Source organism: Asparagus officinalis, chromosome 8 (genome assembly GCF_001876935.1).
Source record: "Asparagus officinalis chromosome 8, Aspof.V1, whole genome shotgun sequence".
Lineage (NCBI taxonomy): Eukaryota > Viridiplantae > Streptophyta > Magnoliopsida > Asparagales > Asparagaceae > Asparagus > Asparagus officinalis.
The window spans coordinates 20582551-20598676 of NC_033801.1; the positions used below are offsets into that span (position 1 = coordinate 20582551).

General features: G+C 36.7%; 2 protein-coding genes across 8 annotated transcripts in view; one reads left to right on the plus strand and one right to left on the minus strand.

Moving 5' to 3' along the window:
* The window catches only part of LOC109822654 (xanthine dehydrogenase-like), a 36051-nt gene extending 22305 nt beyond the window's left edge, over positions 1-13746 (plus strand). The window contains exons 2-14 of one of the 2 annotated variants that reach the window (XM_020388886.1): positions 567-666; positions 1136-1244; positions 6051-7523; positions 8577-8819; positions 8907-9221; positions 9562-9801; positions 10455-10739; positions 10815-11036; positions 11394-11555; positions 11897-12031; positions 12111-12347; positions 12725-12898; positions 13351-13746. In XM_020388886.1, the coding sequence (XP_020244475.1) occupies positions 629-666; positions 1136-1244; positions 6051-7523; positions 8577-8819; positions 8907-9221; positions 9562-9801; positions 10455-10739; positions 10815-11036; positions 11394-11555; positions 11897-12031; positions 12111-12347; positions 12725-12898; positions 13351-13593 (3876 nt within the window). In that variant the 5' untranslated portion in view covers positions 567-628 and the 3' untranslated portion in view covers positions 13594-13746. Of the gene's footprint in view, positions 1-566; positions 667-1102; positions 1245-6050; positions 7524-8576; positions 8820-8906; positions 9222-9561; positions 9802-10454; positions 10740-10814; positions 11037-11393; positions 11556-11896; positions 12032-12110; positions 12348-12724; positions 12899-13350 lie in introns of those variants that run through there. The other variant, XM_020388887.1, reaches the window with a different exon arrangement.
* LOC109820031 (E3 ubiquitin ligase BIG BROTHER-like) overlaps positions 14457-16126 on the minus strand; it is a 99679-nt gene continuing 98009 nt past the window's right edge. For all 6 annotated transcript variants that reach the window (XM_020386082.1, XM_020386083.1, XM_020386078.1 and 3 more), the window contains exons 8-9: positions 14946-15054; positions 14457-14850 (exon numbers count right to left, since the gene is read on the minus strand). In XM_020386082.1, the coding sequence (XP_020241671.1) occupies positions 14797-14850; positions 14946-15054 (163 nt within the window). In that variant the 3' untranslated portion in view covers positions 14457-14796. The remainder of the gene's footprint in view (positions 14851-14945; positions 15055-16126) is intronic.

Genomic DNA, 16126 nt, shown 5'->3' on the forward strand with positions numbered 1-16126 from the left:
AAATAAAGAGTCTTCCTCTTCATAAGTCCTCTACATTTCTCTAAAAGTCTTTCAAGTGTTCTCTAAGTGTTCTTCATATTCTTCTTCATACTTAGAGGTTTATTCTCTTGGTTTCTTTCGGGTTTCTCGGGTATTACGATCTTGGACTAGTGCTAAGTACTATCGGTGTTATCTTTACAGAAAATACGGTATCTTTTTCCCGTACAGTGCTTAAAATTCAGACAAGTATTGATGAGTATAAGCCATTTAATTTGTCAAAAAAAAATTGTTCACGTAGCATAGGTAGAATTGAACCGTCTTGACAAAATGTAATTTCATATCTTATATGAACGTATGATTATTGTGATTATGAATACATTTAGCTCCTATACATGTGCTGAACTTTTAGTCTCGGAGAACATTATTACAATTTTATTCTTTTCTCAATTTGGTGAGGGCTAGATTCAAAATTGTGATAAAAAAAACGAAGGAAAAAGACTACATTTTTTATTTATATTGATAACCTAAAGAGGACACATTTTTAAATATTGGCCTGATTTGTAAATATTTTTTAATTTGAAATCCAGAGACAGGTCTGACTGGAACAAAGCTGAGCTGTGGTGAAGGTGGTTGTGGAGCTTGCACGGTGATGGTATCAAAGTATGACCAACAACAGAAGAGAACAACGTAAGCATCTCCTCCTCGTACCTATTCACTTGTTTATCTCACTGGTCTTTTTTCTCTACGATGACTATCTGTTCACTAATTTTCTCAGTCATATTAGTTTATAACAACCGAAGAGACTCTTGCGCTTCGTTCCATCGATGACAGCAACTTTTTGAACAGATATTATTTCTGGCTGAAGTATCTTAATGGGATATCAAAAGATAAGATCTTTCCATCAAGTGAAAAGTAATTATATATGTTTTCGTATTCTTTTTTAATTTAAAGTATAAATATAGAGTCTCTATGTAAACGATATAATTGATGGATGCACATAAAGCCATTAATTTGTAGTATCTATAGCGTATATCATTATTTACTCCGATCGGATAAGTTTACACGAATCAAGGTACATTATATCTTGTGGATTGTACCTATTGTTTTATTCGACTTATACAAGTAGTGGTAACTTAAATTTTAATCATTCGTACAGGCATTATGCGATCAATGCGTGCTTAGCACCATTATATTCTGTGGAAGGAATGCACGTAATAACAGTAGAGGGTGTTGGAAGTTGCAGAAATGGCTTACATCCTATCCAGGTAAAAAGTTTTTCCTTCCAATTTATATTGAGTATTTCATTATCAAATAACTCTTATCATATTACTACAATAACGTTACTCAATCTTTCATATACTGTACTCTAAATTTTGGTTTAAAATGCTTTCGGAAATTAACGGGGTATAAAATGTGAACTAATCTAAAGGAAATTTTCATGAACAAGTTTATGAAATATATTGATGCATGAATTGTATGAGACAGATCAACAGATATCGAGAATAAGAAAACCACAGAACAATTTAACATATTCCTAGTATCGGAAAACTTTGGGCTTTCATACAAATATCCCTTCTGTAGAGAATAGAGAAAACTCTAATAGTTTATTGAGAATAACAAGAGAGATATATGTAGCCATACAAATAGGGTTAAGGTTAACGGGTAACAGCCCATTAACCCAATACTCAATATTTAACTTAACACTCCCCCTCAAGCTGGAGCATAGATGTCTACCATGCCCAGCTTGTCACATATAGTAGAGAACATCTTTGAAGAAGTAGCATTGGTAAGAATATCAGCAAGTTGTTGTGAGGACGGAGTGAATATGAGAGATACTATCTTCTTTTCCCAAGCATCTCTGACAAAATTGCAGTCAACTTCAATATGTTTTGTCCTCTCATAAAACACAGGATTCTGTGCAATATAAATGGCAGACTGGTTGTCACAATGCATTAGCATGGGTCCAGGCTGAACAAAACAAAGCTCTGTCATAAACTTTCTTAGCCACACCATCTCACAAGCAGTGTGAGCCATTGCTCTATATTCGGCCTCTGCACTAGATCGTGATACTACATCTTGTTTCTTGCTTCTCCAAGTCACAAGATTACCTCCAACAAAAGTACAAAATCCTGAGGTTGACTTCCGGTCTCCCATGTCTCCTGCGTAGCCAGCATCAGAGAAAGCCGAAATGTGAGTATGCCCATGCTTCTTATATAACAATCCTTTACCAGGGCAACTCTTGACATATGCCAAAATGAACCTCTCTAGGTTTGTGCATAAACCTGCTCAATACACCTACTGCAAAAGTAATATCAGGTCTGGTAACTGTCAAATATATTAGTTTCCCAATTAGTCTCCTATATCGTCCAGCATCATCTAGGAGAGAGGTATCATCACGCCACAAATCAACATTTGCCTCCATTGGAGTGCTTGCAGGTTTGCATTCCAAGAGACCTGCTTCTTCTAGTAAATCTAGCACATACTTCCTTTGGGACAACAACAGGCCATGTTTTTGATATGCAACTTCAATCCCAAGAAAATACTTTGGCTTTCCCATGTCCTTAGTGATAAAATGACGGTTTAGATACTCCTTAGTCTCAGTTAAGGTAATAGAGTCACTCCCAGTCAGCAGAATATCATCAACATATACGGCTAAAATAACCAAACCAGTTGTTGTGCGTCGAAGAAAGACAGAGTGATCAGACTGACAACGTTGAAAACCAACATTAGAAATAACCTTGCTGAACTTATCAAACCAAGCTCGAGGACTCTGCTTTAACCCATAGATGGCCTTTCTCAGCCTGCAGATAAGATTCTCCCCCTGAGCAACATACCCAGGAGGTTGCTCCATATAAACCTCCTCGTCCAAATCACCATAAAGGAAAGCATTCTTCACATCTAGTTGGTGCATCGCCCAATCCATATTAACAGCCAGAGAGAAAAGAATTCTGATGGAGTTGAGACGAGCAACGGGAGAAAAGGTTTCAAAATAGTCGACGCCATATGTCTGGGTATAGCCTTTCGCAACCAGGCGAGCTTTATAAGGGTCAACAGACCCATTGAGGCGATATTTTAGGGTATACACCCATCTGCAACCAACCACAGTCGCTCTAGTAGGAAGAGAAACCAAGTCCCAAGTCCCTCTAGAAAGTAGTGCATTCATTTCCTCATCCATGGCCTGCTTCCAAGCTGGTACTAACATAGCTTCCTCATATGACCTAGGTATAGATACAGTGGACAAGGACAAGGCAAACTGACGAAAAGATGGGTTGAGACGGTCATAAGAGACAAAAAGAGATATAGGATATTTCGGGCAAGACCGTTTACCTTTTCGAAGAGCAATAGGGATATCCAAGTCAGAAGGAATAGAGGTCTCAACATGAGATGGACCGACAGCTGGAGATGAAGGTTCCGCAGTAGCAGATTCAGGGGCATGTACTTTTGGACGGCGAGAGTATGTCAGTAGAGGCTTCGGTGCAGGAGCAACAGGAGCAGGTAATGGAATAGTAGTAGGAGCAGAAGAAGGTAGTGGTACCTGTGGACAACCAATAGTAGTAGAACCAGACAATATAGGACATACTCAAAAAAGGTAACATCAGCAGACACAAAATATTTCCTGGTGGACGGATGATAACACCTATATCCTTTTTTAGTACGAGAGTATCCAACAAAAACACATTTGATGGATCTAGATGATAACTTATCCAAACCAGCAGTTAAATCATGAACAAAACATGTAGAACCAAAGACACGGGGAATCACAGAGAATTGTTTTTTATCAGGATAAAGACAATTGAATGGTATTAAACCATCAAGGACAGAGGAAGTAGCATGAACTACTCCATCACCACGAACTGGAGAAAGAGTACCATCAGCAATGCGGATAGAAGGAAACTTATCAGAAAGATGTAAAGATACAAAGTGATCCTTTATACCTGTCATATGAGATGAGCCTCCAGAATCTAGTACCCAGGGTTTGTGAGAAGAAGCTATGTAAGCATCCATACCTGAAGAGGATGCATGAGTAGCAGAATGAATATTCTGAGAGAGTTCTAGCTGGCGTAACCTCTCATAATCTGCCTGAGAAATCTGAACAGTAGGAGCAGTAACAGCTGGACCACCAGAAGTAGTAGCAGAAATAGATGAGTTAGTCGACTCTGTATCAGCTACCTGGGCCCACTGAGGACGACCAAACTTCTCCCAGCACTTCTCAGAAATATGATTGGTTCTCCCACAATGACCACACTATCGTGAGCCCTTATCAGATTCACCTTGCCTCCCACCAAAGGAACCACGTCCTCCCCCTGAATCACGGCCACGACCACGACCACGACCGTGGCCTTTGCCTCGATTAGAGAACATGGCAGACTGATCCATCGTAGGTGGAGATGGTGTAGTAGTATCAGAAGTAACACCAGTAGATACCTGCATGACTCTGGAGAATGTAGCAGTCAGTGAGGGAATTGTATCTCCACCCAATATCTGTCCTCTCACCTAGGACTATAAATTAGGGTTAAACCCAGAAAGAAATTTGGATACTGCCAGATCACGATGATACCCTAATAGCGTCGCTACATCAGCTACTGCAGGCTGATGCATCTCTAGTTCGTCTATCAGTCCCTTCAATTCACCAAAGAATTCCGGAACTGACTTATCTCCTTGTTTGAGCGCAAACAGTCGTTCATAAATTTCAAATACACGAGAAACATTCTTCTCGTTCCCGTACATAATCTTTAGGATGTCTCACATCTCCTTCGCAGTGGTTAAAAACATAACGCTGCTACTGATATGTGCTTCCATACTGTTGAGAAGCCAAGTCATAACATAATAATCAGATGAGAGCCATGAATTATAGGTGGGATCTGAGGTTGGTGGAGGAGATGCAAGAAGATGTGGTAGTTTGCTCTGAGCGCCAATGAAGATGCGGAAAGCTTGTGCCCAAAGCAGATAGTTTACACCATTCAATTTAATAGTAGTCCCCAAGACTACCTTGGGCGCAGAGGTCTCACCAGCAACAATAGAAGGAGTAGTAGAGGAGGAGATGTCCGACATCGAAGTAGTAGTCATTTTTATTTTTGAGCAACAATAGGAGACAAATAGTAGTCAAATAGGCAGATTAGTAGTAGAGATCCGTTTTCGAAACATAAACTAAGAGCAGATCAGGAGCAGGATTAGAGGCAAAGTGGTAGATAGTCATGCCCTCACGCTGCGTAGGCGAGATCACCTGAGGGAGAGCTCTGGCTTTTGTTTGCGCAAAGGCTCAATTTCTATGTTCTTGTTTCTCGAAGGAAACAAGAATAAAAGTGAAATATCTCAACAACGTGAGATAGACACTCTTCCTCTCATCAGTTCTATGACTGAAATGGCGGCGGTACTGTAGCAGCGGGCGGCGGCTAGGGTTTTTGAATGAAGATTTGTGACAGCTAGGGTTTCATGCTCTGATAACATGTAGAGAATAGAGAAAACCCTAATAGTTTATTGAGAATAATAAGAGAGATATATATAGACATACAAATAGGGTTAAAGTTAACGGGTAACAGCCTATTAACCCAATACTCAATATTTAACTTAACACCTTCCATTTGGAAGGTTTATGTTACATATGAAGTTAAAGAAATTGCACATAACTTCTATCTTTAAAAAAGTTTATGCATCTAAAGTCACAGCAAAGAAAATTCATGAATGACATGTATGAACTATTCTAGAGGTCCAACATTAACATATGTTAGCAAGATACTATCATACTAACTTATCTAGCTATACATAAAGTATAAGTCAAAGCTGTCACAGATTATTTTCTAATTATACAGTTAAGGTAGCTTATGCTGTGTTCTATCTATGTAGACGTATTAACATCAAACTATATGATTTTTCTTTCTTTTTACAGCAAACAATGATTTCAAGTTCTCTTATTCCTTATAAAGAATGTCCTGTTCCTTTTATTTTCGACTTATTTTCTTATTTCACTTTTTATGTCCTTTCAGTCACTCTAGCATAATTGAATGGTTATAACTGTCCAAATCAGTACCTTTATATTGTTGATGTATTTTTTTTTTCTTCTTTTAATGCAGGAATCCTTAGCCAAAGCTCATGGCACACAATGTGGTTTCTGCACTCCTGGATTTATTATGTCAATGTATTCCCTATTAAGATCAAGCAAAACACCCCCAACCGAAGATCAAATCGAAGAAAGCCTTGCTGGAAATCTATGTCGTTGCACTGGCTATAGACCAATTGTTGATGCTTTTCGTGTTTTTGCCAAATCTAATGATTCCTCATACACCAATTCATTTCAAGAAAGTGAAACTATATCAAATGGCACTTTCATTTGCCCATCAAGTGGAAAACCTTGTTCTTGTGGAGGAGAAACAATTAATAATATCAGAGTGAAGTACAATGAAACTGATGGAAGCTTGTATAGTGAAAAGGAGCTGATTTTTCCACCTGAGCTCATTTTGAGGGATGATATATCGTTAAATTTGCAAGGGTTTTCAGGAATTAGATGGTATCGACCGTTGAGCCTTCAAGAGGTACTAAACTTGAAATCGCAATACCCAGATGCAAAACTAGTGGTTGGCAATACTGAAGTGGGCATTGAGATGAGATTTAAACATGCACAATATCAGGTATTAATAAGTGTCACACATGTACCTGAGCTTAATAAATTGTGCATCAAAGAAGACGGATTGGATATTGGTGCTTCTATAAGACTTACAGAACTAGCAAATTTTGTTCGGAAGATAATTTTGGAGCGTAAAACTCATGAAATATCATCATGTAAGGCAATTTTGGAGCAGTTGAGATGGTTTGCAGGAAATCAGATTAAAAATGTTGCTTCTGTAGGTGGAAATATTTGCACTGCTAGCCCAATATCCGATTTAAATCCATTATGGATGGCATCAAGAGCAAATTTCAATGTAATTGATTGCAATGGAAACATTAGAACTGTTCGGGCAAAAGATTTCTTCCTTGGCTACCGAAAAATTAACCTGGCAGAAAATGAAATATTACTGTCAGTTTTCTTACCATGGACGAGAGAATACGAGTTTGTTAAAGAATTTAAGCAGGCGCATAGGAGAGAAGATGATATAGCTATTGTGAATGCTGGAATGCGTGTGTTTCTTGAAATTGATGGTTCAAATTGGAAGATAGGCGAAGTTTGTATTGTATATGGTGGAGTTGCACCAGTTTCTTTTGCCATGTTGAAAACTGAGAAATTTGTTACGGGAATGAGTTGGGAGAAGAGTATGATTCCTGATGTTCTGAAGATGCTGAGAGAGGAGATTCCTGTTAGTGAAAATGCACCGGGAGGTATGGTTGAGTTTCGTAAGTCATTAGTTTTGAGTTTCTTCTTTAAGTTTTTCTTGTGGGTTACTCAGCAAATGAATGAGAGAGGGTTCTTGATGGAAGGCGTAGATGTTAGCTATCAATCAGCTATACAACCATATTCTCGTCCATTGTCTCGCGGCACTCAGAGTTATGAGTCAGTAAGAGTTGGAACTGCCGTTGGACAGCCTATGATTCATCTCTCATCAAAACTACAGGTATGTCATTATTTTTTATTTAGTATCTCAGTGGCATGTTTCACTCTTTATTTTCTAATTTAGATCACTGTCCTAATTTATTCTAGTTACTTCGGGAAGGTCTCTCATGTTTCACTCTTTATTTTCTAATTTGGATCACTGTCCTAAATTTATTCTAGTTACTTAGGGCTGCTCTCTCTCTCTCTCTCTCTCTCTCTCTCTCTCTCCTCTCTCTCTCTATATATATATAATATATATATCATATATATATAATATATATATATATATATATATATATATATTATATATACATAACATACATACATACATACATACATACATACATAGACATATATATAGATATGTATATACATATGTATATATATGTGTATATATATGTATATACATATATGTATATATATATATATATGTATATATATTTATATGTATATATATGTGTGTGTGTGGTGTGTGTATATATATATATATATATATATATATATATATATATTATATATATATATAGAGAGAGAGAGAGAGAGAGAGAGAGAGGGTCTCAGCTCAGGTTATAGTAAAAATAAACGAGCAAGATACATAATATGTTTCATTGTAATAGGTTACAACCAATACAAACACAATCTTACATTTAACTTGCTACCAGGATTGCTTGAGTAAGAATTCTGCTAGGTTACCCGAAACATAGATAAGTTATGTTGGATCACTAATTCATTCATTAAAGACATGTCGATTTCGTTCCTTCCAAATAGTTGAGAAGGTTACCATCATGATATATATTAGCCATCCTCCAATCATGCAAAAAAATCCGAAGTCGTGATATGCCAAGAGGAGACTCGAACTAGGGTGAAAAGTAATCCTCGTAGTTGTCTAACTAAGCTACACTCTAAAAAACAGGTATTGTGAAGGAATTTACTGCAATTCTCATAACTTCTTACTGTGTCGTGCTTCTTATTATTTCTGACTGTATTTATGCTATTAAACTTTCCTTGATCCTCAGAATTACCTCTAACTAGGAGTTTCTATTTCGATATCCTGACATGTGATAGTTTCATGCAGGTGACAGGAGAGGCAGAATACATTGATGACATGCCAATTCCTCAATATACATTACATGCTGCTCTGTTGCTCAGCGAAAAGCCTCATGCACGCATTTTGTCTATAGAGGACTCACTAGCCAAATTGTCACCAGGTTTCGTAGGCTTATTTCTCTCTAAGGATATCCCTGGAAGTAATAAGATTGGAGTAATAGTCCAAGATGAGCAAGTTTTTGCCACGGATATCGTTACTTGTGTTGGCCAGGTATGAGCTTTATTTGATATTTTAGTAATAATTATATTTTCCTTTTTTAATATGTTAACTGAAGATTAAGAAACATTGATTTTGCAGGTTATCGGGATTGTTGTGGCTGATACCCATGAAAATGCAATGCTTGCTTCAAGCAAAGTACAAATTAAGTATGAAGAACTTCCTGCAGTGTTATCTTTAAAAGATGCCATCAATTCAGGCAGTTTCTTTCCTAATGCGCGAAGGTGTTTGTTAAAAGGAGATGTTGATCAGTGTTTTGAATCGGGTATTTGTAATAAAATCATAGAAGGCGAGATTCCGGTAGCAGGACAAGAGCACTTCTATTTTGAGCCACACAGCACTCTGGTCTGGACACTTGATGGTGGAAATGAAGTCCATATGTTTTCCTCTACTCAGGTATTTAACTATGTGACGGTTGGCTTATTCCTAGTTGCTACTGTGTAATTTATTTGAGTTTACACTTTTGAACATAGCAGGGATAAATTAATATTGACTCTTTTCAACACTTAACCTAACCTAACCTTTTTTTTCTTTGCGAACAAGTTGCAGCATCCCTAAGTAGTATTCTTTCCTTTATTCATTTTGTATAGTGATTGACTGTACTTACTATTGTTTAAATGCTTGCATTTTGCATTGAAAATTTATTAGTTTTCATGTTTCAAATCCTCTTTCATATTGCATTTGAACTGAAAAATAACATCGTCCGTAAAGGTTATTTATTTTGTTTGGACCACAGGCACCCAGTATGCACCAGAACTATATCGCTCGTGTTCTTGGCCTTCCATTGTCTAAAGTTGTTTGCAAGACAAAGAGAATTGGTGGTGGCTTTGGTGGAAAAGAAACAAGATCTGGTTTTGTTGCTGCTGCTGCTTGTGTGCCAGCTTATCTTCTCAAAAGACCAGTGAAAATTACACTGGATAGAAATATAGACATGATGATATCTGGGCAGAGGCATAGTTTCATTGGGAAATATAAGGTACTTGCTTAGCACTATGTTTTTCGTAAATCAGATTTCTGGGCGTAAAATATAAGAAACTCCTTCATTGGTATCATGTTCTCCAAGAAACTCCCTTATCTAAAAAGTTCATCAAAATACCACCTCGTCTATGATTGCTAATGAAACCGTTTTAATTTTATAATAGAGTTTGGTTATTCATACGCGTGTGCAGGAATCCGCATGCGAAATTCTACCTAAATGATAAAAGAATTAATTAGATGCTTACTTTATCCATAGATCCAATCATGCTACTAATCATTTTAAACATTTCCGCTTTCATTTTGAGCTTTTGCCATTAAACATTTTAGTTATAATCCAAAAGATCCTTATGTTGCTGGTAAACAATATATATCAATCCCCCATTTTTAGTACTGAAATTGGGGCATTGGTATCATAGGAGGTATATTATCTTATTCCTATAAACGTCTGTCAAAACAGATGTCGTTATTGTTAAAGTAGACTGATCAATAGAAATTACTGTGTCATCTTGTCGATGATCAAACAAATGAAACTTAGTTATGCTTTTATTCACCATCACCTGATTAAAGTTCACAAGAAACTAAAGTGGTGGAGTTTTCAATTTGTCACAATAGTTCGCTCTTTGTCTCTTAATCATAAGCCAATTTTTGCAGGTTGGATTCACAAATGAAGGAAAGATTATGGCTTTGGATCTTGAGATCTATAATAATGGTGGAAATACATTAGACTTGTCTCTTGAAATCCTTGACCGTGCGATGTTCTATCCAGAAAATGTCTATGATATACCGCACATGAGGATCAAAGGCCAAGTCTGCTATACTAATACTTCTAGTAATACTGCTTTCAGGGGATTTGGTGCCCCTCAAAGTATGCTTATTGCTGAAAATTGGATTGAAAGGATGGCTTCTGAGCTTCAGAAAAGACCCGAGGAAATAAAGGTAAAATTTTATTTTAGCGGAAAATTTGATCATACTTTGATGTTATTATAATAACTATAATGTTCCTTTTATCAGGAAATAAATTTTCACACAGAAGGATATGTGACTCACTATGGCCAGCAGCTGCAGAACTGTACATTGGATCAAGTTTGGGATGAATTAAAGGCATCCTGTGATTTTTCAAAGGCTCTTGATTCCGTAAATGAATTTAATACCAAAAATCGCTGGAGGAAGCGAGGAATTGCTATGATCCCTAACAAATTTGGTATCGCCTTTACCTCTAAGTTCTTGAACCAGGTAAACAAGGAACTCTCATAATGGCTTTATAATTAAGTTTCTGCCACTTAAATTCGAAGCTCAATATTGCGGAAACTTCATTTGTTCTTTTTAGTTATGAATTCTGAGGTGCAAGGAATAAGTTTTACCAGGTGCAATGACATACTAAAGATTTATTTTTGAAGAAAATGTGTTTTTCTGGATTAAGGAATATGATAAATCCATCTAAATTGAACTGAAATAGCATATACATGGTATACAGTATGCTTAAAGGGGAAAATGTGGGAACTTTTTGTTATGAACTACGCTTATTAAATACATTGACATTGTTTATCTTATGTCGTGATCATAACACTAAGGAGTAATTAATGAATATAGGCCGGTGCTCTCGTGCAAGTTTATCTCGATGGAACTGTTTTGGTCACACATGGAGGAGTCGAGATGGGACAAGGACTACACACAAAAGTTGCACAGATTGCAGCCTCATCCTTCAATATTCCCCTTAGTTCTGTGTTCATATCAGATACAAGTACAGATAAGGTTGGTTTCATTTTTTTATTGTCATTAATAATAAAACCCAAGTAAATACGCGTATTTTTATGGGTTAATTGCAGATAGACTCACTGTAGTATTGCCAATTTGAACTTACTTTTCATGTAGTTCTATTGTTGCAGATTGACCCGCTGAGTGAAAAATATTAACAGTTTCCAAAGGATTTTTCTTCAACAACAGATTTTCACTCAGGGGGTCTACCTGCAAGAATTGAACTCTTATAGGGTCAAGGGGGTCTATCTGCAACAATAAAAATACAGGGAATTAAATTCAATTTCCCACGATTAACCCATTTCATTATACAGTTCTGAAACCTTATTGTATTTTAGGTCCCTAATACAACATCAACAGCGGCTTCAGCGAGCTCTGATATGTACGGTGCAGCAGTTCTAGATGCTTGTGAGCAACTTAAAGAACGAATGAAGCCTATTGCTATAAAGAATCCGAAAGCTACTTTCACCGAGGTCTAACAAATGAACATGTCACGTATCCGATAGCTACTTTATTGAATACTTATAAGTCATGTTATTTTTTGATTGCCAGTTAGTCCAAGCATGCTACTTTGAGAGGATAGACCTCTCTGCTCATGGATTTTACATAACGCCGGATATTGGTTTTGACTGGAAGATCGGTAAGGGAAACGTATTCAGCTACTATACCTACGCAGCAGCATTTGCCGAAGTAGAAATAGACACTTTGACTGGCGATTTCCATACGAGGACAGTCGATATTGTTATGGATCTCGGATACTCTCTTAATCCAGCCATTGACATTGGACAGGTACGACGAATCTACAAAATTCAATTTCATAGCTTCTTTAGTTCAATTTGACATATTTTTGAGCTCCATTTTATGGTTCTAGCTTCTTTAGTCTAATAATTAACTCCTGTTTTTAAGTTATTCGATGGCAAGATTTACGCTTCGGCTATTCAGAGTGCCATCTTCTTGGCTCTCTGAATGTCCTCTCCAGTTTATTATTTCGAAACTTATTGCAAAAATAACTTAATAATAAGCATGAATATCATTGATTTGCCTTTTCTGTACAACCAAAATTTCAAGCTTGTTAACTTTATCCACTTTGCATTTTGGAAATTTCACTGTTTGCCGTGTACTATTTTATTGAAGTTGTTACCAGAAACTAACAGTTTGGTTCACAGATAGAAGGAGCCTTTATGCAAGGTTTGGGCTGGGTTGCACTAGAAGAGCTAAAATGGGGTGATGCTGATCATAAATGGATTAAACCTGGTAATCTATACACTTGTGGGCCTGGCACATACAAAATACCTTCTGTAAATGATATCCCTCTCAAATTTAAAGTCTCCCTTCTTAAGGTAAACCACATCATTTTATTGCTAAGTTCTCATCAAATCTCCTAATACTTGTTGATCAAGCTATAATGATTCTAGGATTAATTGCAAATAGAACCTTTCTATTACCGTCCGTCCAATTACAGGCAGACCCCTTGCGGTTCTATTGTTGCTAATAGACCCCATGTACTATCACCCAAGTGCGGATAAACCTCTTGAGTGAGTTTATTTGACTATCTCACTCTTAAGAGGTCTATTTGTCGAGAAACAATTTTTTTCTTCCTCGTAGGTAAAAGAGTCGCAAAATTCACTCAGGGGCATGCTCGCAATAATAGAACTACATGAGGTCTATCTGCAAATCAGCGACTATAAAGGAACAGTCCAAAATTAACCAATGATTCTCATACTATCGCTTAAAATTTCCTTCACTGTGTGTACCATGTTAACACAACAGCATTTACCTTCTTTGCACGCAGGGAGTTCCGAATCCTAAGGCAATTCACTCCTCCAAGGCAGTAGGTGAGCCTCCACTCTTTCTTGCCTCTGCAGTGTTCTTCGCCATCAAAGACGCAATAAAAGCAGCGAGAGCAGAGGAAGGTGTTGATGGCTGGTTCCCACTTGACAATCCCGCAACACCCGAAAGGATCAGGATGGCTTGCATCGATGATTTCACTAGACCATTTGCTGGCACAGAGTATCGCCCCAAGATCAGCATTTGATGTCTCGCACAACTCAACTTAATGACGACACAAATTTTGGAAGTTCAATAATTTTGTTATGTAATCAGCTTAGAACTATGAAACTGTCGTCAAAGAGAAGTGTGTTGAGAAACATACAGATCATGAGATGGGAATAATATTTCATTTGAAGCATTTTAGAGTTTTCGTCATGCTTTCTTTTTAATAAGCTTGAGTTGAATTTCAAATCATACAACTAAAATTCTCTCCAATATATTTCTGATTGAGGTTTGCTCAGTTTTTACGCTTTTAAAATGTTGGAACCATGTCTACTTGAATGGTGAGATCGATAACTCAATCCTTATGGCATACAATTTTCTACTAATGATGATAGAGAACTTACATCTAAATTCCCTATTTAAAATCTGAAGTATATGCTCACAGAAGACAGTCTTCAACAAGCAACTTCTACCATCACAGACAATTCCTTAAAAAGCATGCGAAACATGAATGTTGTCTTCATCAATCATAAAATATTCATGACAGGGATGAAAGTATAGATTATCAAGATATCAAAAGGCCAACAAACATGACCAATAACACCCACTAAAAATAATCAATCTCAAAGAGTCAACGAATGAATTATCCACTCTAAAGCCACCTTAGCTCGCCATGCGTTCCCTGTGTAACTACATAAAGAAAATACTGAGAAGATTGCACTCCAGATGTTAACACCACAATATTTGAATAGGATCTCCGGAAAAGTTGGGTTCTAAACAAATTAATTCCATGAAGATGTAATAAATAAAAACAAGATTACGAATGACATGGAAAGATTAACTGCTTAAATACATTGAAATGTGAAATAATCTTTTGAGAGCAACCGACTGACTGTACACACGACAAACACAAAAATGAACTACTATATGCAATTAACGTCTGCTACAAGTTTGAGTCATTTGCATCCTCATGAATAATACAAGAAGCTAGACCGCATAATATTGGAGAGCTTGGCTGATTGCCAAGCAAACGTGGGAATTTTGTATGAGATTTTCAATTGTTTCTGCACTGTATACATCTTACAAAAGCCTAACATCCTGTGGAAAATCCATTCTAATCTGCTATTACAACTATTAAGAACCTGAAGAAGTTCTACTCTACTGAAAGAAAAAACGAAGAGGAAAGCCAAACTTGGGAAAAAGAAATGAAGTCTGGAGCAGGGAAAATATACTGAGACTGCAGATTTTACTGTTGAGTAGGTTCTTCACCAAACACTTCAGTAAAGCAAACAGGGCATGCCTGAACAAATAATACAAAAAAGTCAGCAATACAGAAAATTTTGCATGTACTCACCCACTTTTAATTAATTCAGGTAGATACTTTGATGAACTTGCCTTGTTTATGCCAAGCCATCTAGACACACAGCTGGAGTGATAAACATGTCTACAAGGCAGGGTCATCTGTCGATCCCCTCTTTTATAGTCCATTTGGCAAATCACACACCTGAGGATGATCACACGAAATATTTTATTACAAGAGTTTCTGAATTTTCTGATAGTCCAGTTAGTTGTTTCCTTTTGTTTTCAATGAAGAGAATGCAACCAATTTATCAAGAAAAAAAATTGATCGTGGTGGTAGAATGAGAAAACATGCTCAATGCTGATAGACGCACAAGTTCATAAGTTTGACAGGCACGCCTCAATGCAGAGAGGTGGAGAATTTTTTTAAAAGAAACGATCACGATCAAACAAAACAGAAAATGGATGAACTTAACAAAACCATGAGAAGAAATGAAAGCATAGTTCTTATAGATGACCACCAATAAATACCTAGGATTATTTTCACTATTTTAGGATCAATCCTCTATCACCACAGTGAGATCATCAGAGAGTTGTTTATATAAACAAAGTGGGAGCAATTACATGGAAAAAAATGCTTTTGGAATATTCATGTAGCCAGCCCATGATAGTGATAGAAAAACTTCTTAGAATGGCTATAGGGCAATCTTGCATTATGACAGAGGATGTTGGTAGATTAAGAAACATGTCCAGAAAATGAGTGTTAATTGTTAAAAGGGAACTGGTAAGATGATGATGACTATTCCTAAAAGATAGGGAAAATTAGTACATCCATAGAATTAGGAGAAATGAGAGAGACCCTGTCAAGATTGTTCAAGCATATTGTAAAAGACATCAACAAGTGAACAGGCTATGGTACTTGATAGATCACTGGAGACAAGTAAAGATTTAAAGTAATACATGGATTAAGCCAGTTAAATAAAAAACCGTCATTACCATGAACTTCCACGGTTTTCTGAGAAAATCACCATGAATTTTGTTAAATTTTAATAACTACTATGAACTACGATTTTTAAGAAAACAACTGATGTTAGTAATAAAAGATTTGAAGTTGTTAGTCTGTCCAGTTAAAAAAGGTATTATTTACAAATAAAAGCTCTTTTATATATAGTAAAAGACTAAAAGGAGTTCTTTTTCCAAAATACATAATATCTTCACTTTCTTCATCTCTTTTACCAAAGTTATGGAAATAGTTATATTTCTCTCCCAATTTTTTA